A 25,469-nucleotide genomic window follows, 5' to 3' on the forward strand; every position below is an offset into this window, starting at 1 on the left:
AAGAAGAAGTGATGCAACACCTGCCATTTGTCGGATGATTTATCCCAGAGTGCCATACATTTTTAAGCACTGGTGATACCCAAGGGGGAATCCCTAACCATGACAGATATAGTGTAGAGATTTATCCACACCGAGATATAGCAGCAGATGTTATGCAAGAACATACTTTTAAAGGCCAGTAGATGAGATGTCAGTCTTCTGGGAGTTGTCTTGTTTGCTTACTGTAACAGGTTTTTTTTTTTTTCTATATCCAAAAGTACTGAATCCAAGGTGACGGAACTTTGAGTTGTCCTCAAAAAGCCTCCGGTTTAGAGTTTTAAATGTATTTTAAAGTTCTAACAGCAAGTTTTCATCGCCCTCTGTGATCTGGATGATTCATACTATTCATAAAGATTGACGTCAATAATAATTTATTGATTTTAAACGCCTCTATAGCACTCGATGTGATGAAGGAGTCAAGTCAATTTTATTTATATAGCACTGAATCACAATAGAAGTGTTCTCAGGGCATTTTTCACAAGGAGCAGGTCGAGACCGTACTCTTTAATTTACAGAGAACCAACATTCCCCTATGAGCAGCACTTGGCCACAGTAGCAAGAAAAAAGAAAAAAGAAAAACTCCTTTAATAGGAAAAAAACCTCGAGCAGAACTGGGCTCTAGGTGGGCAGCCATCTGCTTTGACCGGTTAGGCTGAGAGAGAAAGGAGGAGTGAGGGGGATAGTAGAGGACAAGACCCTTTACAATCTGTCAAATAATGACACACAGAGTCATTTAGAGTAATTTATGTCTAAAAGTATGTCCAAGGTAAATGAATAGGCATTTGTTTTTTTCTTGAAACCTTTCATCTGTCAGCTATAAGAGTCTCCAGTTGAGTGTTTGAAATATCATCAAGGCAAGAGAAGGAAGTCTAGTTGCCTTTGATTGAACCACGATCTGTGTGAATGAGAATTGTCATAGACTCACAATTAATGTCAGTAATGATTTTTTTTTCTCACCATACAATCCTACACGCTACAATCGATGTGATGTAGAACGGCATTTATCTGGAGTACTTATCCCTCGTGCTTCTGACACATGGACTTGCACAGAAATATGGTTTTCATGATAGAACAAGATTAAGAGTCAGCTGCCAATATAAGTGGCTCTGCAAGGCCCTGTTTATTCACAGCAGTGCTCGGAGCTAAATGTGACATGCTGATGTTTAGTGGGTATAATGTTTACTGTGTTAGCCATGTTACAGCACTTTAATGTGTTAGCATGCCAATTTTTGCTAATTAACACTAAACAGAACAGCTGGGAATGTTAAGTTTTGCAGGTTTTTTGTTTATAAAGCAAACTACTGGACATATTAAAATGTTGGCATGAAAATAACAATAGATTGAACCAAATTGGCGATCGTACCAATCCATTGAAGACCACAAAGGTCAACCTCAGGGGTGACACTAAAGGAAAGGTCAGGGGCTTCATCCTCTGACAATCATGAATGTTTAAGTATAAACTTTCATGGCAATCAAGCAAAGATTTATTTAGATATTTCAGACAGGAACAAAGTGGTGGGCTGACTGACTGAGTGACCGAGGTTAAATCTATAAATACCAGTAATAAAACCGGAAATATAGTGATTATAAAATTAGGGGGAAAAAAATCACATCAACATGTTTTCAGTGTCTCCTCCTGCTCTGTTTCTTCCCTCAGCTCGTTTATAGTTGGAGTATCAATCACAGGAGCCCCCTGTGTCCAAGCCAATAGATAGTCGACAAATTGCCATTTGGAGCGGAACCTGGCTATAAATGCGATTGGGTTGGATTTGAGTCTGCTCTCCCGGCTTTGGATTTGAATAGAATAGAGTCTGTCCTCTACTTCTTCTTCTTCCTCTTCTTCTTTTTTTTTCTTTTTTTTTTTTGCCTCCGTGGCTTCAGAAAGCAAGATTAGATAGAGGGAAGAAGGACGAGACACAAAGAGTGGGAGAGAAGCAGAGTCAGAGGAGACGGAGGCGAAATAAGAAATACACAGCAAGAGAGAGAGCATCTACGGGTCTTTAAAATGCAAAAGCCTTAAAATAAACCTCAATTTAAAGCCTTTAAAAGTATGAAAATGTGTGCAACGTCTGTATTAGAGGTCTTATTTTATTTTTCCACCACTTTATGATACATTTCTTTGTCCTGCATGTCTCCTCTTAGATTATTACACAGAAGGCCAGGGTTAAAAGTACGGTACAACAGGCCATGTAATGTTTTATTCATAATTTCTCCTTTAGTAAACAAAATTGGACTTCATGTTCCTTAACAAATAATTTCATGTTGTCCTTTTTATTACACTGCCCATTCATAATTTCTGAATTTTTATTAGCTATACTGAATCGCAAATAAGTTGCTTTTGGCAGTTTTATAGTATTCTATTTGTAGCTTTGTAGGAAATGTAAACCCTAGCTACATTTTGACAATGAAGTAATTACCATAAACAAATGACACTATTACCAGGGAGATTTTCAATCCTCTAAGGGCCCTTGTGCTGCATTTTACAGTGTCCCATCAAGTGAGATTTTGTTAGGAAATCTATACGATGCTAACGACTCAAAGAGGTTGTATCAGGACATAAAAGCAGATATCGTAATTTCTTTGCGTGTGATCCAGAAGTTTGTGATCCTGATTACTTCAAAGTTAGATGCATCTTGTTCTGACATGGTTTGTTTAGACCTGCTTAATCTATCACAAATACAAATATAGACTCTAAATATTGATTTCATATTGATTTATTCATATACCACCACATAGATGGATCACATTTCTTTCCATATATCCTTGAACTCTGTACACTGTTACACTGTTTTCATATGGGTTTCTTGTATGTATGTGATATATCATATTCAATGTATCTACACTACATAATCTCAGGGAACAGAATTGGTCTAGCAGAGCAATAGAGTTGAGACCATGCAAATTTGCCCCTGATGAAATAGCACAACAACAACAACAACTGTAGGTGCATTATGCCTGCTGGTGATCCATGTGCTCATTTGAGTACGCTTGCCCCCACCGAAAGCAATGCATATTTTGTATATATTATAGTTGTATTTCTTTTAAGAAGTAGTTTATGTTGTATTTTGACACATTGAAAAAGCAGAAACTCTTCAATAGGCAAAGTAATGTGTGAAACTAGCAAAGTCATTGCTCGTTGCAGCTGCTAAAGTGTGAAGATTTACTTTCTTTTCTGAGCTTCATGTCTGTAAATTTGACACCTGTGACGACTGTTCGCGCTGAGTTAGCGATTTTACATCCCCGGGTTTTGGCTCTGTTGCTGTGATAGGCATTTGTCTTCATTTTATTTCCCGACACAAGCGATCAGTTAATCCAAAAATAATTGACGGGTTAATAATAATGAAAACAAAGGTTAGTTGCAGCCCTACATGTGTCACATTTAGACTTCACAAGGCTACCCCGAGTGGCAGCAGGAGATTCATTAGCTCATTAGTGGGAAACTCATTAGCCTGTAAGTCATGTGATGTCGTAATCTTCAGCAATGTAAGTACTATAATGTGAGCAATCTTTGCACTCCTCTGACCTGCATTTCTTCAAATTGAATGGCTGATAGGGAGGCAGGTGGTCAGCTTAGTTTCTCTGAGCAGGACACTCACTGCTGGCTTCTTCCTCTCGAGTTTTAAATCATTATATCTAGCGTGATGGGTTCCCAATGCCATATAAAGATAAAAAAACAACCTCACAAAGACTTTATTAACAATGGAACAAAGCTGCATTAGTTTGCAGAGTAACCCAAGTCTGAATGTCATCTTTTATACATATAAATGCTCATTCCATATATATTTGGTACAGTTGGGGCAGACAACAGCAACACTTTGATCAGGCATGCAAAGAAAACCTGTACTAACCAGGCATGCAAATAGTGACATTGATCAGATATGCAAATACAAGCTATACAAGGATGTTCAAAGACGAAAGATGTTCATACTTCAGTTTATTCAAGGCAACTAATTATACATTGCATTATACATGATATATAACATGCATACATTTTGACAAAACATGCTTTACTTGTATATGATACCAAACATTCAGTACATGACATCAATATAAAATGAACATACTAGTTTCTTGCTACTGACATTGCTTAATTAGGACATCTTGATCATGTGATACTCTTCTCTGCTGACTCATCAATATGTAACATAGGCTGATAAGACATGCACTTTCACATTTGAAGCAGTGCCTATAACTTAAAAAAATTCAATTATTCCTTCTGAAACCTGCAGAGAGAGCCTATGTAGGCAGAGACAGAGAGATGGTGCTGCTGTGACTGAGGTCTGGCTTATTTCAGGGTGGTTGTCTTGCAGTCTAATGTGGTTTGGCACTTGTGTGTCTAGTCAGGGGGACATATATGGCTGAATTTGCTTTGAGTGGCTGGCTGGTTTCTGGATGGAAGCGCTTCGGTTTCTCATGGTTGCTGATTGCTATGGTCAAGAGTTTTCTTCTATTTTTCTTCCTCATTTTCTTGTCTTGTGTCTCCTTTTGTCTTTTTTTTCCCCACTGCATCTTTCTCTCGTTGTGTCCTCTCTCTTCTGATATCTTTCCTTGTTTTTGTTTGTCAGTTTGTTTTTGTCCCTTTCCCATGGTCTTTATATTTGGCTTCTCTTTTTTTTTTCATTTTCTTTGGTTTCTCTGAAGCTATTGTCCCTCCTTTCCTTTCCTGCTCTTCTCACAATCTCTTTCTTTATCCCTGTATCTTTTTAATTCCTTATTCTCCTCCTCATGTCACACTTATTTTCTTTCTCCTTTGCTTCATTGCTTTCTTCTTCTTCTTCTTACATGTTTCTCCTCATTCCCACACTATCCTTTTAACTCTTTCTTTCTTTTTGTTGTGCTTAGTCACATTTTTTTTTAGTATTTTTTTCTCTCTTCCTTCTTCTCTTCTTCTCTTATATATATATTGTTCTGTCTTTTATTCTTCATATTTTATCACTCCTTCGCTCTCATCACTTTTACGTAGCTTTCTGCTTTCCTGTCTTGCTCTCTCGCTTTTTCTACGTCTTTTGCCTTTATTCACATAGTTCTCCCTTCCTGCCTCCTTCTCTGCTCTCCCTCGGTTTTTGTACTTGCTTTTTTAGCATACTCTGCAGGGAGCGCTCCTGCGATGCCAATTATATTGACTGAAGAAAAGGAGAAAGAGAAAGGGGATGGAGGGAGGGAGGGAGGGGGGAGCATTGGAAGACCTGTGCATGCACGCACAAAAAAAGCACAAATACACACATTCATGATGACGGAGAGAAGGAATGAGGGGGGCCTGAGAGGAGGAGGACTTGAAGGAGAGGAGAGGAAGAGGGGGATGATGAAAGAGAGGGAGAGCTGGGAGGAAGAGGACAGAGAGAAATTAGAGGAGAGCGAATCCGTCTGTGAGTGTAATAGTCTCCCGCTGTCGAACCTGAGGGAATTCACTGACTGCAGAGGGGATGAGAGAGAGGTAGAGAGGCATAGATAGAGAGAGACAGGGAGGAAGTGGGAGAGAGGAGGGGGGGGGGTGCCATGATCACAGCGGAGGGGGAGATAGAGAGATACAGAAGGAAAGAGAGGAAGACAGAGGGAGCCAAAACAGAGGGAGACAGCGGGGAAAAGAAAGATGACTTCAGTCCTTTCCTCTCAGACCTGAGCTTGTAGGGCTCCACTCCAGGCAAATGTGGCTCATGACATTAAATAAGATTCAGCGTCATGACTGAGTGTATGAATGGAGAGCATAAGTATATCATAGTAATGTGCCACTGTAGAGTAGCTCAGCAGAGAGAACTACTTACAATGTGTCTGAGCAAGCCTGCACAGTAGATGTTTAAACTCTCTGCCAGCACACATCGACTGTATATTACCACTATTGTGTGACATCTCTTAAAGCAGGCATGTCCAAACTACTCCATAAAGGGCCACGTGCCTGCAGGCTTTTGTTCCAACCAATCAAGTACGCACGATTTAACCAATCAACTGCTTGAAGACTGAGTTCATTTGATTAAATGAGTCAAGCATGGTGTGGTCCTGCAGCCACATGGCCCTTAATGCAATAGTTTGGACATCTCTTTTTTAAAGGGTAGATTCTCCCTTCAGTTCATGTTGCTAACAGCTAGAGCTGAAATGATGAGTCGATTAATCAGCAACTATTTTGATAACTGATTCATTATTTATGTAGTTTTTCAAGCAATAATGCATATTTTTTAAATTTCTTACTCATTCTTTGTCTACTTATGGAGGGATGGATGTACATAACAAGAAATGTGATATCTCCTTGAGCTAATTTGTTATTTACCAAGCAATAAATCGATTAATTGTGAAAATAGTTGGCAGATTAATCAATAAAAAAAATAATCATTCAGCAGCACTCTCTCTACTCTCAGCAAAACTTTAATGACTTCCATACCAATTTGTCTTTGCAGAAACAGTTGTCTCTTTTACTCTGGATAATGCACAGACTTCACTGTGACCAGTTTTCAATAGAAAAATAATATTATTGATTCTTTTTGCACCACAAACAAAATCCCATTCATTTGCATTGTGCTTGGGTTACAGCAGAAATCTCAGAAATGGATATTTCAAAACCTAGAAAATGAAACCCATGGCTAGATACCAATAGAGGAAAATGAGAAAATATATTTTTGTCATTTGTATGGGCCAGCACAACTCCTCATGTGCTTGTGAAATTTTTACAAATAGAGAAATCATCTTTCCACACCTGTATACAGACAGTGTGTGTTGGATAATAAATGAAAAGGAAAAAAATAAAATAAAAAATAAGCTCCTGCACATAGTCGACTTCTCATTTTGGGGAAAGAATCTCTGTGGAGCCTTTCATTTAACAAGTGACAATAAGCACATATATACTGATGGGTGGTACATTACAGTAAAAGAAAATCCTAAAGTAGAGACTGTTGTTTAATGGAAAATCATCTATACAGGAGACATGGGGTCACTTAATGGTTAAACCAGTACAAAACAGATGTGAATTATATGCCTTGGCTTTCACAGTCACCAGATCCCAACCAAGTTGAATCGATGTGGGAGACTTTGGGCTGATGTGTTACGACAGCGGTCTCCACCACTATCATCAAAACACCAAAATGTTCTTTGGGTGGAACCGGGGAGAAAGACTTGGAGAAAGTATGCTAGGGAGCACTGAAGATGTTTACTTTATGTTGTTTTTTCCTTTTATTTGCCACCTATTTATATATACACATTTTAGACATGAGAACTTAGAGAATAGAGACCTGTGAAGGGACAGGAAATTCTTTTATAAAACAAAATAAAAAAAACATATATATGTTGTACTTGAAGCTCCATAGAGGTGAATCCAAAAACTCCAAAAAAAAACAAGGTTGTTTGTCATAGATCCTGACAGTTTTAGATTGGCTGACATGAGTTTTTCAAACGACATTGATGGTACAGTGCACACACATCTGCACAGTCTGTACATCTATCATGCATCTGGGCTTGCGTGCACAAAGATATAGTGGAGTGTGTTTGGTGTTTACACAGCTTTTTAGGTTGACATATATCTTTATGATATAAATTTATGGCACACATTAGGGACTGCTGTGACATATTTCGTTGGTATTTTGCCATTTTACACTAGATATCACATTCCTCCCTGTCTACAGCTGCAGAATAAGCTCTGTGTGAATACCTGAAATATCATTGATTAATTGCATTTTTCAGTTCTGTCTATTTAAAATGATTTTATCCAATATAAATACATCTTAGACTTTAGCCTACTGAATTAAAGTAATATGTCAACTGATCCTAGGGAGCTACAAAGGGTTTCAGTGTTGGGAAATTACTTTCAGTGTTTTCTAATTATTTAAGTGATGTTTCAGAGACTTTTCCACTCTGACAAGAATAAAATTTACATAGAAATAGTGAATACATTCCAGTAAGTAGTATCAAATGGATGCCAGTTACATTAAGTCTTAAGGAAGGAACACAGCAAAGCTTTTGTGGAAGCGTGATAGATGAAAACTTATATAAGTGGCGCCTCGTCTTATGATTGACGGTGACCGAGTTCATGCTTTCCCTACCTACCTTTCCTCTACTATATTTACTTAACATCACTACCATGCATTATCCTTTGCTTGCCATGTATTTATAGTGTGTGTAGGTGTGTGCATGAGTTCGCCTTGTACCACTCTTCCTGCATTTTTAAAATGATTGGGGTCCAGGGGTTGTTGACGAAGCTTCTGGGAGGTCTCCAGCAATATGAGAAATGGTTTAATTTCATCATAATTTAATTCAGTTTAAATGAATTAAGGGGAATGAATAAGAATTGATATTTTAATCATAATTTGCATGTTTGCTATGTTGAAAATCTGCAAAGTGCTGCTAGAATCTCCATATTTTAACCACCCTGTGTATCCGTGTACATCTGCGTCTGAGTGTTTGCATCTTATACTACGATGCCCTGCTCTTATATTTAATCACTCATGTCAAGTGGATCACCAGATGGTCACAGGGCCATGCCAATCCTCCAATGTTGACGGCCCTGACAGTTGAAAACACGTGGAGTGACCCTAATTAGTCAATTAGCTCACGGGGGGCGCCCTAACGATGTCTGGTGCCGCCCCGCCACTCAGCACTCCCGCGAAGATAAAACCGCCACTGTGCAGCCTCTATTGTTTCACTGTCTTCTTTCTGTGCAGCCATTGTTGGAGGCAGCGAACCCCCCCTCCCCTTCCTCTACTTCCTCATCTTGCTCGTCTTCTCTTCCCTCGTCTTGCTCTTACATTGATCTCTATTGTCCTGATTGGGAGTGACAAACCGTGGGGCCATCTGAAAGGTTGTGTTCGTTAGTGGGCATTCATCGTTACAAGACATACACACATTCTTACAGACAAGATGGGGAAAAGAGGAGGGGGTCACACACACACACACACACACACACACACACACACACACACAAACACATAGAATCATACACTGGAAAGCACACACGTATTTCCAAAGTGGTCCCTGGAGGAATGAAACATGCCTGGTTACAAGGAAGAGCGCATTCCAATACAAAGATAACCCCCCCACACACACACACACACACACACACACACACATACAAAGTGTACTCTGTGTGCACTCACAATTATTAGGTAAGTGAGTATTATGACCTTATCTTTATTTCTATGCACATTTTCCAACTCCAAACCATATAAATCTGAAAGGTGATATGTATTTGCGTAACAAGGTAAAAAAAGGGTGTGGCCTAATGTGATAAACATCTTATATGAAGATTTGCATAATTATTAGACAGCTTCATTATCTTCGATGAATGGGTCTAAACAAAAAGGATTTAACTGAATTGCAAAATGCCTCTCAGATGGATGCGACACTCTTGAAATAGCAAAACTATTGAGGCGTGACCACTGGACAACCAAATGTTTTGTTGCAAATTGTCAACAGGGTCGCAAAAATTGATGGTGAGGAAAAAAAGCACAAATTAACTGCAAAAGACTTGAAAATAATTAAATGTGAAACTACCAGGAATCCATTATCTTCCAGTGCCTCCATAGTCAAGAACAGCAGCCTGCCTTGGAGTGTCCACAAGTACCAGGTGACAAGTGCTCAGAGGCATTGTCATGGTAAAAGAGGCTGAATCATGACTGCTACTGAAAATTCACAATTTGAGGTGTCAAGATTGGGCCAAGGAATACATAAAGGCAGATTTTTCGAAAGGTTTTATGGACAGATGAAATGAGAGTGACTCTTGATACACCAGATAGATGAGGCCCAGGGTTGGATCGCTAATGGAGACAGGGCACCACTTAAAGTGAAGCACCAGTGAGATGGAGATGAGGTTGTTGAGTATGGGCTGCTATCATTAAGGATGAGCTAGTTGGACCATTTAGGGTTGAATATTGACTGGAAATCAACCCCCCAAAACTACTGCCAGCTTTGGAAGATAATTTCTTCAAGCATTAGTACAGGAAGAAGTCCTGATAATCAGAGAAGGCCATGATCTTTATTCGTGGACAATGCTCCATCACATGCATCAAATTACTCCAGTGCTTGGCTTGTCAGCAAAAGGCCTCAAAGATGACCGAATAATGACCTGGTCAGTGGTCACCCTCCTCAACTGAATTAAATCCTATTGAAAACTTGCAATCCCTTTTTAAACATGAGATTTACAGTGAGGGAAGACAATGCAGTTCTTTGAAGAGCACTTGGGAGCCTGTGGTCGCTGCCTCAGTGAAAGTTGATCGTGAACAGATCAAGAACTAACTGACAGACTACATGGATAGAAACAGTTCTTGAAAAAAAAGAGTGGGTATATTGGTCACTGAATATTATTGGAAAGCCCAAAAATGTTATTTAATTGTCCTTTTGTGTTCCATATTAGTTATACTTAAAGTTTGTCGTCTAAAACTTGAGCACACTAATGGTTGTCAAATAATAGTGCACACTTCTCTGAGAAAGACAGCATTCACTTTTCCTTTCATTAACATTGAGATTTGCGGTTCAGCAACATTTTTGGATTGACTGACCTACACTGTATTTGTTCAACAAGACAAATTAATCCTTGCTTATTAATTGTGCACACAGTTTTTTGGTCCACATTAACATCTCTGCTTCTCTCAACCCGGCATTGTTTTTTTATGTGTGTGTGCTATTTCCAAAGAGACACACAAACACACATTCCCATACACACATGAGCACACACTTCCAAAAAAAAAAAAACCCAGCTCTTCGTCCTTTCATGTCATGTTGCTGAACAGTCAGAGACAGAGGAGAAGAAAGGAAGGAGGTCTGCCCGAAACACGACAAAAAAACAACCAGTGGAACATCCAGTCTCATGTAACTCTGCAACAATTACACGACAAGATGAGAGAACACGCTTATTTGTGATTTCAAGTGGAAGCAGGCAGGCAAGAGTTGACATGATACCAAAGAAACTGACTTCAGTAGCACCTGCATGTGTCACAGTTTGTATTGTGACTGTATCAGGACATGTTCCCTATAGTTTTCTAATGGCACAGGGAAAAAAAAGATGTTATTTGTTATGTAATTGAAATGGATTTCTGATCAAATCTAAATTGACAGTAGTTTTGAAGAAGTGTTATTGAAACTGTAAAAAGCTGTCTACATTACCCCTGAATAAAATTCATCCATATGTCTTGTTTGACTAAGCCTTAAGTGTTTCAGAACAGCTCCATGATGTTTTAAAGTAAACGCTCTTTAATGCAAAACCTTTCTAACAGCCCCTTAAATGACATGCACCCTTTTCCCTTATACCGAAGAAGAATTTGGACTCCATCTATCATCTCAAAACTATGTTTGTGTACTGACAGTGCTGCCAAAACCCTCCGAAAAAAAAATACAGCTCTATTTATTTATTCTACAAGCTCATCTTGGACATTGGTCAGTTTATGTGTTGTGATTCACTCGCTGTTGATTTTGGCTAACATCATCTATTAACCAACTAACCCTGTACCCTCTCAATTTGATTAAAAGTAGTGTTTTTTTTGTTTGTGCCGTGATGACATTTCAGTTCAGTTGTGTTCTGCATTTTCCAGAAGAAACCTGCTATCTGTTTGCATTTGTCAGATGGACCTTGAAAGCAATAGAGAGAGAGATGTGCGTGCTGATGGATGACAAGGGCGACTCCATTTCTTAGGTCAAGCTTCGGGTCATCTCGGTTGCTCCGGTAACCCCGTTCTAGCTGGGTTGCTTGGCAACAATCCCCTTTTGTTCCAAATGATTTAATTTGAAGCATATCTTTCCTCGTCACCCTTGGCTCACTGGCTCACCCCTCTCTCTCTTTTTCTCCCTTCATATCTCTCTCTCTCTCTCTCTGTCTCTCTCTGTCTCCCTCTTTCTCTCTCTCTGTCTCCCTCTATCTCTCTCTCTCCCTCTCTTGCTCTCTCTTTCTCCCTTACTCATGAAACCTTCATCCTCCTCAGTCTCCCTCTTTTGCAGGCTTTAGTACTATTTCCTTTTTTCTAATCTCGCCCTTCCCCGGGCATCGAGAGCCCTATCCTTCTTGTGCCTGGTGTTTAAGTCCCTGCTGTTATCTGGGGGTTTTACGAGTGGATAGGTGTGAGTGTGTGTGCGTGTGTGTGTGTGTGCGTGCATGTGTATGTGTGTGAGTGTAGGTTGAAATTGGTGACTTTGGTTGCCTCTGTTTGTCAGTTCCTATGTGCTTTTGTGAGTCTGAGCATGCTATACAGATATCTCCAGTTAGAATGAGCATAATTTGTCATCATTTGATGTTTGTGGCTCCTCTAAAGGGAGAATTGGCTACTTTTCATTTGTGTCACATTGAATGTTTTTTGGGTTTTTGACAGTAGGCCAAACAAAACAAGGCACTTGATGAGATGACATCACATCATTTGATGATATCTTTAGCTCTAGAGCATTTTTCACTCTTCTTTGATTTTTTATAGACCAAGCGATTAATTGATAATAAAAATAATTGTTAGTTGCAGCCCTAATATTTCTGCTATAACAAAATCCACTCTTCTTGGAAAACTGTCTGAAAATTTTTGGAACGTGGCTGCAGAAAGTTTCCTACAGCGTTACTGTAGTGATGTTGGGCACCACTGTTGTTGGAAGATAAGGCCCTGTCTGCAGTTGGTGTTAAACTTATCAACATGATGTGTTGGGTGAGCATGAGGTCAGGTTTCTGTGTAACCAATCAAGTTTTTACACACTAAACTTGTTAGAAGTAAGAGGCTCCAGCCCAAACAGTGAGAAACAGCCCCACACCAGAAGTCCACATATAGCTATATAGTATATAATGCCATGACAAATTATGTAAAAAATAATGAAAATGATCTGCAATTCAATACAATATGTTCCACTGTTATGCTTTATAAAAAAATAGTCTTCAAAATGTTAAGAACAAACTTAAGTAACTCATTTTCTTAGTGTTTTAACCTCAGTTTGCTCAGAATGATTCATCTAGATAACAATAAACAATGATATTAAAGTATCACTCAGTGTGTACATCATGCTTATTTAAGACTGTGTGATTGCAACACACACACACACACACACACACACACACACACACACACACCCACACACACACACACACACACACACACACACACACACACACACACACACACACACACACACACACACAGACATTTTCCAGAACAGATAAAAACATTTCCCAGCTTCCTTGGATGTTGAAATTTGGATGTTGTCTGTACAGAGAGAGAGAGAGAGAGAGGGAGGGATGGAGTGAGTCGACAGAGACAGAGGAGAGATAGATAGACAGATAGATAGACAGATGTAGGGAGCTAAACAGAGAGAAAGAGCAGGTTTTGAGGCTCTCCATAGCTGGTCCAGTGATCTTAGTGAAAAGGGCAGACTTCTGGTAATTGACTACTCATTTCTTTAAGTGGCCCATTGGCAGGGGCAGTCAGTGCATTTGCCAAGGCATTAAAGATTTCACTCTCTTTATCTTCCTTGTGTGTGTGTGTGTGTGTGTGTGTGTGTGGATGCGCGCCCACACAGATTAAAAGATAAAGCTTGTTTCCTTTTTTTTCTATCAAATGATTTCTAGTTGGTGGGGTTAAATAAAGGGATCTTCTCTTTTAAATCTCTCGCTCTCTCTCTCACAGGCCTCGGTGGCACAACTGTCACAAAATGAACAATTTTACCAAAGCAGATTACCGTGCATTACAATCCAAGGAAGGTATGAACATATTGAAGAAAAATGATGACACAATTAATTATGATGCACTGCAACAAAAAAGTGAATGGGTTTCAATATGGTACTGATATTACCTCATACCTGATATTAAAGGTTAGGTTCATATTAATTTCATATTAATTCAAGGCTCACACGTTAGATATTGAGAGAGTTACTGGTGGCTGTAATTATTCCTGCTGTTCATACTGGTAGTGAAGTTAACAATATCATTATTATTATTAGTCTTTATTAAACAAGGACCATGAACAAAAAACATTCATGTCAAAATAAGAAGAGATGATTTATGCCAGATTTAGCTATTAGCTCATTTCCATCTGCAGTCCCTGAGCAGGTACACACAGAATAATCACCAGACACTGAAAGCATTCATTTGCATGCAGCAGCATTACACAGCCTCTATCACACTAACAATTATAGAGACAAATCTACAAGCACACATCAACATATAAATACCAGCACATTCATCCAGCACAACTATAAAATTTCAATTCATTACAATAAAAAATCTAAATCACGGTCAAATGAATGTCACCATGACTGGTTGCTTAATATCCATTCTTTTCCACCATGGAAATAAAAATGAAAGTCTGTGCAAGTTTTAAGCTCAGCTGGAAGCATATTCCAATGTTTGATGGCTGTAAATGAAAAAGCAGATTGTACAAAGTCGGTCCGCTACAGTGATGTGTTTAAGTTTGAGTTTAGAAGAGATTGAGAGGTTCTGCTCATTTGCTCTAAGCGGAGCTGAAAAAGGGTTTCAAAGGTAGAGAGGTAGCATTGTAAATTATGTTAAATACAAATTGAACTTCTGAACACAGAGGGTGATTTTTGAAACAGTGATTGTTATATTACTTGTGATTTAATATTGCTGTAAAAAGAAAAAAGAAAGGAGAAAAAATCCATAGTATTTGTTACAATAATACATTCTACGGTTCAGGCAATGCTAATATGAGAGCCTGTGCTGCCTGAGGTACCCAAGTCAAGGTCTCCTTCATCCTGACAGTCATGTTTAGGTTCATTGTAGGTGGTTTGTCCAGCTGCAAACCTACAGTATATGCGTGTGGCTGAACTTAACAGTTTGAGGGCCCCTGATGAACCAGGCGCCAGATTTCTGTGTGTAAATGAGTTGTTTAAAGATTTTGACATAGGGCACTTTCAGAAGACAGGGCCAGGATCAGATAGTAAGTACAGTTCAGCATTTAATAACATTTCCTTTGTCTTATGTCAAGGTTTTTAAACTCATTTCCCTCAATACTAGTAAGTTAAGGAAAGGATGTGATTATGAGTAATTTAATAACAGTATTCATAACAGTAAGAAAGTCCCCAACCTGACCTCTACTCCCTTACTTCTTGCTGGAGTCTTTGGCTTTTTGGGCCCCAGAGCAGTTATGCACTTGTTGTGGCTAGTTGGTTCATGTGACTACGGTTAGGTCTCACTCCTCTGCAGATCAGCATGGAAACACGCAGAAGGAATTTGGATTCTGTCCTCTGTCTCTTATAGAATATGAAAGTATTCATATTACATATGTCACATACTGTTTTCAAACAGACTTGAAAAACTCGAAGCTATCCTTTACCTCTTATCAGCTCTCTCGTTTCCACACCACTTGTCAGCCTCTCTTCATTCTGTTTTTTCTATCTTTCCATACTGCTGTCTCCTTTTTGACTTTCTGTATTTATGCTCTGCTCTACTTCCCCCATCCTGCACTCATTGTTTTTTTTTTTTACTCTTTCAGTCTTTTTTCCTCTCTAAGTCACCCTGTCATTTCTCCTCATTGCTCTCATCTATCTATATATGCTTATTTCTGCCATGTCCTTCGCTCACCTCTCTCTCTCTCTTTCCCTCATTCTTTCTCGTTCCCTCTGTTTCTTCCCTATGCTTTTTTTCTCTATCTCTCTTTTGCTCTCTCGCTGGCCCAACTCTCCCTGTCTTTCTCTTCCTGGCAAATCATTATTCTTTTTCTTTTGTCAGCAGTGATGCTGCTGCCCTTTTCTGCAAGCTGAACCCCTCTCCCTCCTCCCCTCTCTCACCCCGCGCTCTCTTTTCTTTCTCATTGCACTGTTCTAGTGGCAGGGTGGGGCGGCCGGCTTGGCGCCTCACTGCTGCTGCAGACGCACTGCTGGGTTGTGATGGTGGTGGTGTGTGTGTGTGTGTAAGTTTATGTGTGTATTTGGGGGTCTAGCTGGTGGAGGATGAGGACGAGGAGGTGGAGGGAAATCGTCTGAACTGTGAGCTAAGTATGTTTGACAGGCAGCAGAGGAAGGGTGGGGTGGCAGGGTCGGTGCTGCTGGAGTTGGTTGGAGGGGGTACTTGATGGGATAAGGAGGGGGAGGGCTGTTTTGGGCATCCAAAAACCATCAGCCCTAAAAAAAAGGCGGGCTGGAGAAAAAAACTAAGGGATAAGGAGTTTGTTTGTGCAAAGACGGCAGGTGGGGGTGCTTAAATCCCACATACTTAGCCCAATCCCAACCCCTCCTTCTTCACCTCCCCACCCGACCAAAAACCTCTCAAAGATTATAAGTAATTTGTTTGGTGGACCCAGATTACGGCGACAGGACAACAGAGTGTGAATCGCAACAACCAGCCCTCTATTAGAGGCTGGGAAGCTGCAAAAATCAGGCGGAAAACAAAGCATTTCGCTACACCCGCATCTACTCCACACTTCACAAGCCGGAGAAGTGTTTGTCTCAAAGTGAAAAGGAGCAGGGCTGTTACCTGAGACAAAGACTTGTTTTACTTTGCAGATATTTTTTTTTATTGTTTTTTGTTTTTCATTCACCAGGCACATTTTCAGATATGTGGTTGGAGTTGACCTCTTTTGACACACAACAAACGTGGGGAGGGGTAGGCGGTGGGCATCGGTGGGAGAAAGGGATAAAAAAAAAAGAGGAAGAGAGTGGGGGGAGGGGGGAGCTTGTTGAGGGTAGAGGTGGGCAGAAGGGCACACACACACATACACACACATGTATATTTATACGTACACACACACTTACTTACTTACCCAGGGGGATGGGTAGTATTCGGGGACAGCTGGGCATAGATGGATGGTGTGGGGGAGGTTGCTCTGCATGTGTCCGTGTATGTGTGTATGTGTGTGTGTTTGTGTGTTTGTGTCTTTCTGAATGCGTCCTCTGTGTGCTTTGTGTGCTTGTGTTTGTCTTTGCTTTATGTGTCCAACTGTATCTAATGCATTTTTAAGCACTTTTTTAAGTATTTATATCTTTCTGTAAGCGCAGGTGTTGTTTGTGCTTGAAGAATGTGTATGTCTTCCTGTCTGTATGTTTCATGAGACAGTGTGTGCGTGTGTGTGTGTGTGTGTGTATGTGTGTATGTGTGTACCAGGTATTCCTCATGCCATGCGGAAGTAAATCTGTTTAAACAGTCATATTGTGGGGACTCGACTTTCTTATGTGGACAAAAAGCAAGTTCTCTTAACATAAAGCATTATTTTTATGGTGAAAACTTGGTTTGAAGTTAAATGAAGTTTAGGATTACATTAGCAGTTAAGGGTAGGAAAGTCTCCATGAAATGAATGTAAGTCAATGTACAGTAATGTCCTCTGTAGTGATGGAAACACAACTGTGTGTTGCTGTGGGGGGGGGGGGAGGAGGAAGGGGGGCGTGCTTACAGTATGTGTGTGCGTGGATGCCTCTGTGTGTGTGTAATGGCCTGTGTCATACCATGCCATATCAAACAGCACACTCTTGGCTGGATTCCCCATCAAATGTGTACAGCATCAGCAGCACCATGACACATGACTCTGTCTGTCACACACCATAGCACTGCTCTCTGTGCAGCTGCAACAGAATATGGATACACACCGCCAGCACACACACAAGCAGATAAAAAACCATCTCGTAAATCACACAGATACACACATTTTTGTCCCACACACTTGTGCACAAGTAGATAAAGTCCCTCCCTGCAAAAACAAATAAAACTGCACTCTAGCACAAACACACACTTGCATGCAGACAAATCCACACAAGATCTCTAATAAGCTCTTTGAGACTTTCTCACACACACACACATATGATGATGCACTCATACGGTACATTACACACATTTAGCTAATTAACTTGTAGCAAAGCATATACTCCTAAACCCTTAAGCAAACACCTACAAATACACACACCTGCACGTTTTTAATTCACACCACACATAGCCAGAACTGGTAATAATCTTATCATGAGTCCCACGCAATCATACACACCAAACCTAAATGCAGAGACTCACACACACGGATATTTTGCTGTAAATAAAGTTCATTAACCAACGCTAATTAGCTGCAACACTGTAAAGCTTCCAAGGGAGAAAAAAAAATAGGAGGGAAAGAAGGAATTAAGGATGGTAAGAAGGAAAAAAGATTGTTCAGGAAGAAGGTGGGAGGGGAGAGGGAGCTCAACAGAAGGCCGAAGAGGTGAGGGAGGACGGGAGGAAACCGAGGAGGATATCGGGGCAGATGGAGAGGAGGAGGGGGGAAAAGATGGAGGGAGACAGATGGAGGAGGAAGGAAGGGAGCGGGTGAACATGGAGATGGCCAAGGTGGTTTGAATTTTTCACTATTATTGTTTTTCAGTGTAAAATGGACAGCATGGAAAGGAAGGTTTTTATTAAAGGAATAGTTCAACATTTGGAACATGTGCTAAATGTATTATTATGATTGCTATTATTATTATTATAATTATTATTATTGTTATTTGGAAGTTGAGATGTGAGGTTTGATATCAATCTCATGTGTTTGGGATATAAGAACTGGAGTCAGGGTGTGGAAATAATAATAAATATGATAACTTGATATATACATAAATATATTCAGTACATAGCTTCATAGAGTACAATATGGCACAGTGACTCAACCTCGATGCTAATTTGGCCGATTGAGCAACCAATGCATTACAACAAAAAATTCTCTTGTCTGGAAAATACATTTTTATGTGCATAATATCATCCAGAATGTAAAATTTATGGGCTTTGAAGGAGAAGAAAAACTACTGCACATAGAGATCGGCACAACACGGAAGCAGAGAAGCAAACCAGGAAGCAAGAAAACTTTGTTTGCAAATGTCTTGGAGTCAGAAATCTCACAATACATCATTAGTTTGTTCACCAAGAAATAGTTCCAGCGAGAGGTCTTCACGGGTGCAAGATTTTGTAAAACCTACCTGAACTTGAGGAACACAAGATACAAACATAATTAGACATCCAAAATGTGGTTAATCCCAAAAGACTTAAATAAAGAGAACACCAACCCTGGCAATAGCATGATGTACCACTAATTAACCGCCATCTAGGGTTAAAAAGAGCAGAGATACAAATTTCACCCTGTATTTCACAGGTCTTCCTCTTGCCTCCAAATATTTTCCTCTGTAATTACGATGATGCACCACATGATCAGAGTTGATAACAAGTCCACTTGGATCTTCTTGGGTATTGTAATACACATATTGACACACAGACCCGACACACTTTAACTGAATATAATTAGGTCTGGGGTGGTCCAAATGACTCCCTCTGAAGCCACAAATTATTAATCAACAAGATACTGAGGTTTATATTAATAGGTAGATTCTTGATGTGTTGATGAAGAAGGAAACCACCACTGACACATCTCCCTTGTATATTTGAAAGGTTTTATTACAAAATAGAACAGTGTCAAAACATCTAATCTTGAGAGAGTCCTGGTCCCAATCTGAATCTCTCTCCCTACTCCAATTCTTACAACACTATATATATATAGTTCCTAAAAAACCTCCACCTTCTAAACAAATGGTCAATCTGGAAAAACAGCCCCTGTCCCATCATTTATGACTAGTTTTAACAAATGGTCAGTCTGAAGAAATAGCCTCTGTCCCGTCCTTTATGGCTAACTGTAAACTTTAACTTAAGTAAACGTCTGTTCAAGTGTCACATGATTTCCCAGGATGTCATAAAATGTCACAGAACCAAGGACCAAGGCAGAACAGACACCTCAATACATCATGGAGTTCTCGGTGGGCAGATTAACCTGACTCCATCTTTGTACCAACATGAGATTGATATCAATCATCTTACACTTGAAAAGGAAACACACATTTTTTACACTTAAAAAAATGTTGAATTATTCCTTTAAGTTTTATCCCTTTTTTTTTTGTTCTCACCGGAGAGCCCTCCAGCTCCCTACACTTCCTCTGTTGTCTCACCAGCTTCTTCATCCCCCTCCCTCCCTCCCTTTTTGTCACACACGCAGTTTCCCACCTTGTTTTTTTGTCATCTACCCTCCTCAACATACCCTTATCCATCCATCTTTCTCTGTCTCTCCTCCTCTCTCCCTCCCTTTAATATACCTCTGCGCTGTCTCACCTTGTTGCTGGCTAGGGAAAGTGTAAATTGTGTTGCTTTAAATACCCGTGTCTTCCTCGGGAGGGGGGGGTGAACGGAGAGGTGGTAGTGAGGAGAGAAGAAAGACGAGCAAGCAACACTGTTTAACTTAACGTCTGCTAAGGATAGATAGGTCTCTCCTTTCATTTTTGCAGCTTGGGTGTTTAGCCTGACTTAACCGTTTAAACTCTGTCTGAACTTAATTTCCCCCCTTTAACTTTGCTCTTAAGTAGCTTCAAAGGTAAGAAGAACAGCTGTATCTGTATCTGAGGCTTAGTGGGGTCGTATGCTACAGGCAAGTGATTCTGTGGTGTTTGTATAAACCAGTTTGGACTAGCGGATGGGCTGGCTCTACAATAAAATTTGTCGGCCGCAGAAACTTTTTATTATCTAATTTTAAATAATCTAATCTCCCTGGCGCTCATCTTAATGCCTCACTGCGGCAGACCCCACCCATCTGACCATATAATGACTGCTGAGATTATTTAAAAGTTAATCTGAAATATTGCTCCGAGATTAATGCTCTATCCTAATGCAGATAAATTCTACCTACACTGTGCCAACTAAATAAATGAATAGTAGACTGATAGGGCTAACAAGGCTGCTTCCATGTGATTTGTAAGCATTATTGAGGAGCTTTATTTTAAATGATATGTTGTTTTGGGAGTAACATTTGATCATTATTAAAACATATTAGACTTTATGCCCCATTACACTGATGTTAACCTTTATTGATTAGCTTGTATGATAAAGTTTTTGTAACAGTTATACACACAATTATACCTGGAAGCCGCCCAGTACTAGTCGGATCTGTTGGCCACTGAGTGAGTGCTGCGCATTCATTTTTCCCATCCAGATTTATTCTGCCATGACATGCCAACTGGCAAGCTTTAGCACACATCCCAAGTTGTGTAAACTTCAGGCCATCTCTGCACCAGATCTATTATTTGATATAAATATAAAAGATGAACGAATCTTAGAACAAATCAAATAAGTAATAATTAATGAGAAAGAAGGCGGTAGGTTTATGAAATTCATGTTCATTCATGTTCAAACTCATCGTACTTAATTGCAATGGACAGTAGATGGATTGAAGTTTGAATAAATGTGTCTAATATGATGTCTGATTTTTATTAAGAATAGCTCCATGTGATGTATTGGTGCAGCCCAATAACATGTGGCATCTTGGGTTTGAATATTTTGCTCAGTGTATATATTATACAGCTTTAAACCAGTGATGGGACCAGCAGGTAGATAAGATTAAGAAAAATATACTTTTTGACAGAGAATTTTTTTCTAAATTAAAGGAAGAGAATTACAGTTCAACAGGTTAAAGCCCCAATTTAGCTCAATATGTGGATTCTTTAAAAGTGTGTACACATGAAAAGCATTTACCTCCTTAAATCATTGAAGACCACAGAACTGACCACTGAAATTGTTTCACCAACACAAATGTCACACCGAGCCTTGAAATGTCAGTACTCTGCAAGCCAAAAGACACGACACAAGTTTGGCTAACTTGTCAGAGCTCATTGCGGTTGGCTTGATGGGTGATGCAGTGGGACAGCCAATTTACCCTAAGTGATCGTGCCAAGTAGAAGAGCTCTTACGATCAGCCACAAGAATTAGCCCAAGACGCTATTAAAGGAGACACTAATCCTTGGTGCACTTGACCACATTCAGCCCACAGCCATCATGGTGCTTAGATAAAGTAACCGCAAGGTCAGGGCTGTTGTAAAACACCATGGAGAGCGGGGGAGCGACTTATTCTGACACGAAGGGCTCTGAAAGTCTCTGAGTGCTGTTTGAATCCTACTGGTAAACGGAGGTTGCACCTTCATGAGCTTTCGCTTTGAATCCTCTCAGCCCAGAGGCAAACTGTAGGTTTTTTTTCTCCTTTTCCAATAACTGATGATTTCTGAGATGCTGAACTGGCCATCCAGCTTTAAAATTATTGCTGCCTGTTGCTCTAAGCTCTTGTACTGCAAATGTGTGTTTTTGATGCTACATGCAGTTAGTTTGCTCGCCTCCTCTCCTGCATCCTCTCTTCCTGTGTCCCCCCCGCTTTCATGTCTTGATGGGAGTTCCGCCGAAGCACACTTAAGCAGATGTTCTTCCTGCAGAAAAAAAAAAAAAAAAATCAATTCCACCGCCGGTGCAAGGATGTGATAACGCTCCATGCCGAATATAAACCTGTCTCCCGCTTGACAATTTGGTTCCAATTAAACTATTTATACACGCCATATTTTCAGGGGTGAGGAGACTGCTTTGAGGCATATCTTCTTATGAGATGTTCCCTCTGTTGGCTTGGTCTTGTCATCAATTATGCCATATTTTTTTGTTTTGCTTGAGATTAGGTTGAGTGAGCATTGGCACATTTTGAAGAGAGTGGGAAGGGAGGGGAGCGAGCGCAAAGCATGGCTGGGTGCACTCAAGGCCGCAATAACTTAATGCAGCTAAAAAGCATTGCATTGGCCATGTTGGCATCACTTACCATGGGGGAGGGGCTGCATATTTTAGTATACATCCCTTCTTCTTTGGATCCATGTAATCGTCTGCCACCCTCGCTGAATGCAAAGAACAGAATTAGGCTGCACCATCACCCGTTATCAAGGGAGCGCTGTTAAATACCATAATTTGAGCCAATTTGAATACTGTTACACATCCAGACAGTTCACTGTTCAGTGGTTTTTGTGGCATACCAGTTCCAACTCAAGCCTTTAGAATCCCTTCATTATGCCAGGTCATTTGTATTCTCTTTCACTTTCCCTCTGACCTGCTCATTTCCATAATATCTGTCCCGTTTGAGCTTGTTCCGTACCAGCCAGCCGATACATATGCATGGTGTTAAAAAACTGACACAGATATTGACAAAAGAGGGTTACAACGCCATTAGAGGTATGAGACAGTGCTCTTGTTGTTGCTTTGACCTGTCGAGAGCCATTGTCTGCCGCGGTCTCTTCATCTTTGCTGGTCCCTTGGGTCGTGCAGTCTCTGGATGCCAGGGCTGCTACTGACTCATCGCTCTTCCACAGGCCTCGCAGACATACAACCAGATAGTCATTTGTCTGCTTTTTTTGTCCCTCTGACAGCATGTGTGTATGTGTGTGCGTGTGTGTGTATGCATTGTATCTGTGCTTTCAGAAAGACAGATAGAGATATATAGATAATCTGACAAGCAGAGAAAGAGATGGGCGGAGGGAGATAGAGAGAAAGAGAGAGGGGGAGGCGAGTAATGCATTTTGTGGGTTTATCTGATTTGTGTGTTGGTGTGTGCTACTATTTTTGCTTGGATTTTCATATAAGCGCAGTTGCTCCTTGACTTGTCTCTATTGCCTCTCTATTGCTCTACCTTACACTTTTTTTCCTCACCTCTCTCCTGTTGCCTAGACGATGACCCGTTGCAGCCAATGACCTCAGATGAAACGGTTTCTGTGGGGGGCACAGTGATACTGACCTGCAGAGTGGCCGCGAGTGACAACTCCTCACTGCAGTGGTCCAACACTGCACAGCAGACCCTGTACTTCGGAGAGAAGAGAGGTAAGAGGGAGGGATGGAGAAAGACATTCGGAGCAGCGACAAGAGAAGCTATAAAAGTTTTAGTAATAAGTCATTTACTTTCCCTGGCAAATAAATGTTTTAGGAAATGGAATTGTTGCCTGGATTACATTCAGTTGCAAAGCTTTTTTAAATCCAGGAACTGTGGGGAAGATGCTGACAACACAGACCAGGGTTCATGTCTTGCGTGCTGTTTTTTTAAAAAAAAGAGTGATGCTTGGAAAAGGATTGTAACCTGTCGCGCCAAATGGGTTGTGACACAGAATCATCTGAGAAGTCATCCTTGAAAACTGTTTGGAAAAGGGCAGGCACTGTCAAAAAATACTCGGCAGGTGATTGGATGAACCATCCGTCTATCACTGTTGATCTTACCTTACAAGGCAGCTGAATTTGTGAGATCATACGAGAATCCTCACAGGACACTGATTGGTCTGATCCACTGGTGGTTCACACACGAGTGCATAACTTGAATCCTGACAAGAGGGATACTCATGTAATCTCATGACCTTGTGAATCCTGCTGCCTCACAGTGTAAGAAAGATTGAGGTTATTTTGAAAAAGTCTGCTCTTCCAAACCCTCTCAAGCTTCAAATCAGTGCTGACTTCTTCAATAGTTAACCAAGACAATGATAAAATTTTCCCTCCAGATATGCTTTAAGGCATCTAAAATAGTCTGATTTGAATATTAATTTGTTCAATATGGTTTTGACATAAGAAAGTGTCTTTAAACTTCTTAAAAGTGCACCTACTCTGTCTCCCATAATGAAAAATCCAGAATATATGACTTTGCAAAACGATTTGCAAGGTTTCTTCAACTTCACTGACAAACTCATTGTCAGTGGACAGTATATGTGTATTTGGGCTTCAAGTTTCAACATCACACTTTTTGAAAGTTGCATTTTGGCTTCAAAATTAGTTGTAATGCCACAAAATCATGCTCATAGATACATGTCTTGAATTAAGAGTTAAGGACCCCCCCCCCCCCACACACACACACACACACCCCCATCATTCTGCACAAGGACAGCCAAACACTCAAGTGAAGCAACAATGAGCGCTCTGAGTTGTCTAAAAACAACTACATAACTACACATCATGCTTTCACCTAAAGCATTAAATCCATTGTTAATTAATGTTTTGCAAATGTATTCAATATAAATGTTTCCATGTTTCCTACTAAATGTATTTTCCAATTCAGATTAGCTCTGTATGGGTTTTATTTGTAGGAGGCAGACTTGGAATAAAGATGCTTACAACTACACCTTTATTGGACAAAGAACTAATAATTACTTTGTACACAGTGGGTCAAAAGCTTTGTTCAAGAGAAAAAGCCTCAAACAAAGACATTAGGGAGCTTACATAGCAAACAACCTGCACAGTGCCAAAAGTACTCAATAAGTGCAATAAATAAAACAGAAGGGAAAAAAAGAGAGTCTGATAAGCTAAAACTTTGCCAGAACTTTGGCTGAAACTTTCATTATATCCAATTCAAATGGATTCTTTTATCTTCTTACATTGCCTCAGCTTTTAAATGATTCATTTCATTTCATTTGATGGCCTTACTAGTGTATGTCATGCTGACTTTTAATAATATTTTGTAAGTGAGACTTCGGTGTCCTTAGTACAGTGGTCCAACAATGGACTCTGCATTTTGAAAAGAAAAAAGAAGTGAGAGTGTTGGCTAGTGATGGGAAAAAAATGACACTACAAATAAGAACTGACATTATAAATACTGAGTTTTGGTATTAATCATTACTTTTGAATGTGTTGGCTCACAACCCATGATTCAAAACATTATGAGGAGTGAAAAGAAGCCTGTACAGCAGCCAGTTTGAGTATAAAGCCTGGGGACATTACAAG

The 25,469-nt window shown here is 40.0% G+C and overlaps 1 protein-coding gene across 2 annotated transcripts in view; it reads left to right on the forward strand.

Moving 5' to 3' along the window:
* Positions 1-25,469, forward strand: part of cadm3 (cell adhesion molecule 3) — a 92,496-nt gene that overhangs the window by 15,200 nt on the left and 51,827 nt on the right. For both annotated transcript variants that reach the window (XM_053329297.1, XM_053329298.1), the window contains exon 3: positions 23,442-23,591. In XM_053329297.1, the coding sequence (XP_053185272.1) occupies positions 23,442-23,591 (150 nt within the window). The remainder of the gene's footprint in view (positions 1-23,441; positions 23,592-25,469) is intronic.

Source organism: Scomber japonicus, chromosome 12 (assembly GCF_027409825.1).
Source record: "Scomber japonicus isolate fScoJap1 chromosome 12, fScoJap1.pri, whole genome shotgun sequence".
Lineage (NCBI taxonomy): Eukaryota > Metazoa > Chordata > Actinopteri > Scombriformes > Scombridae > Scomber > Scomber japonicus.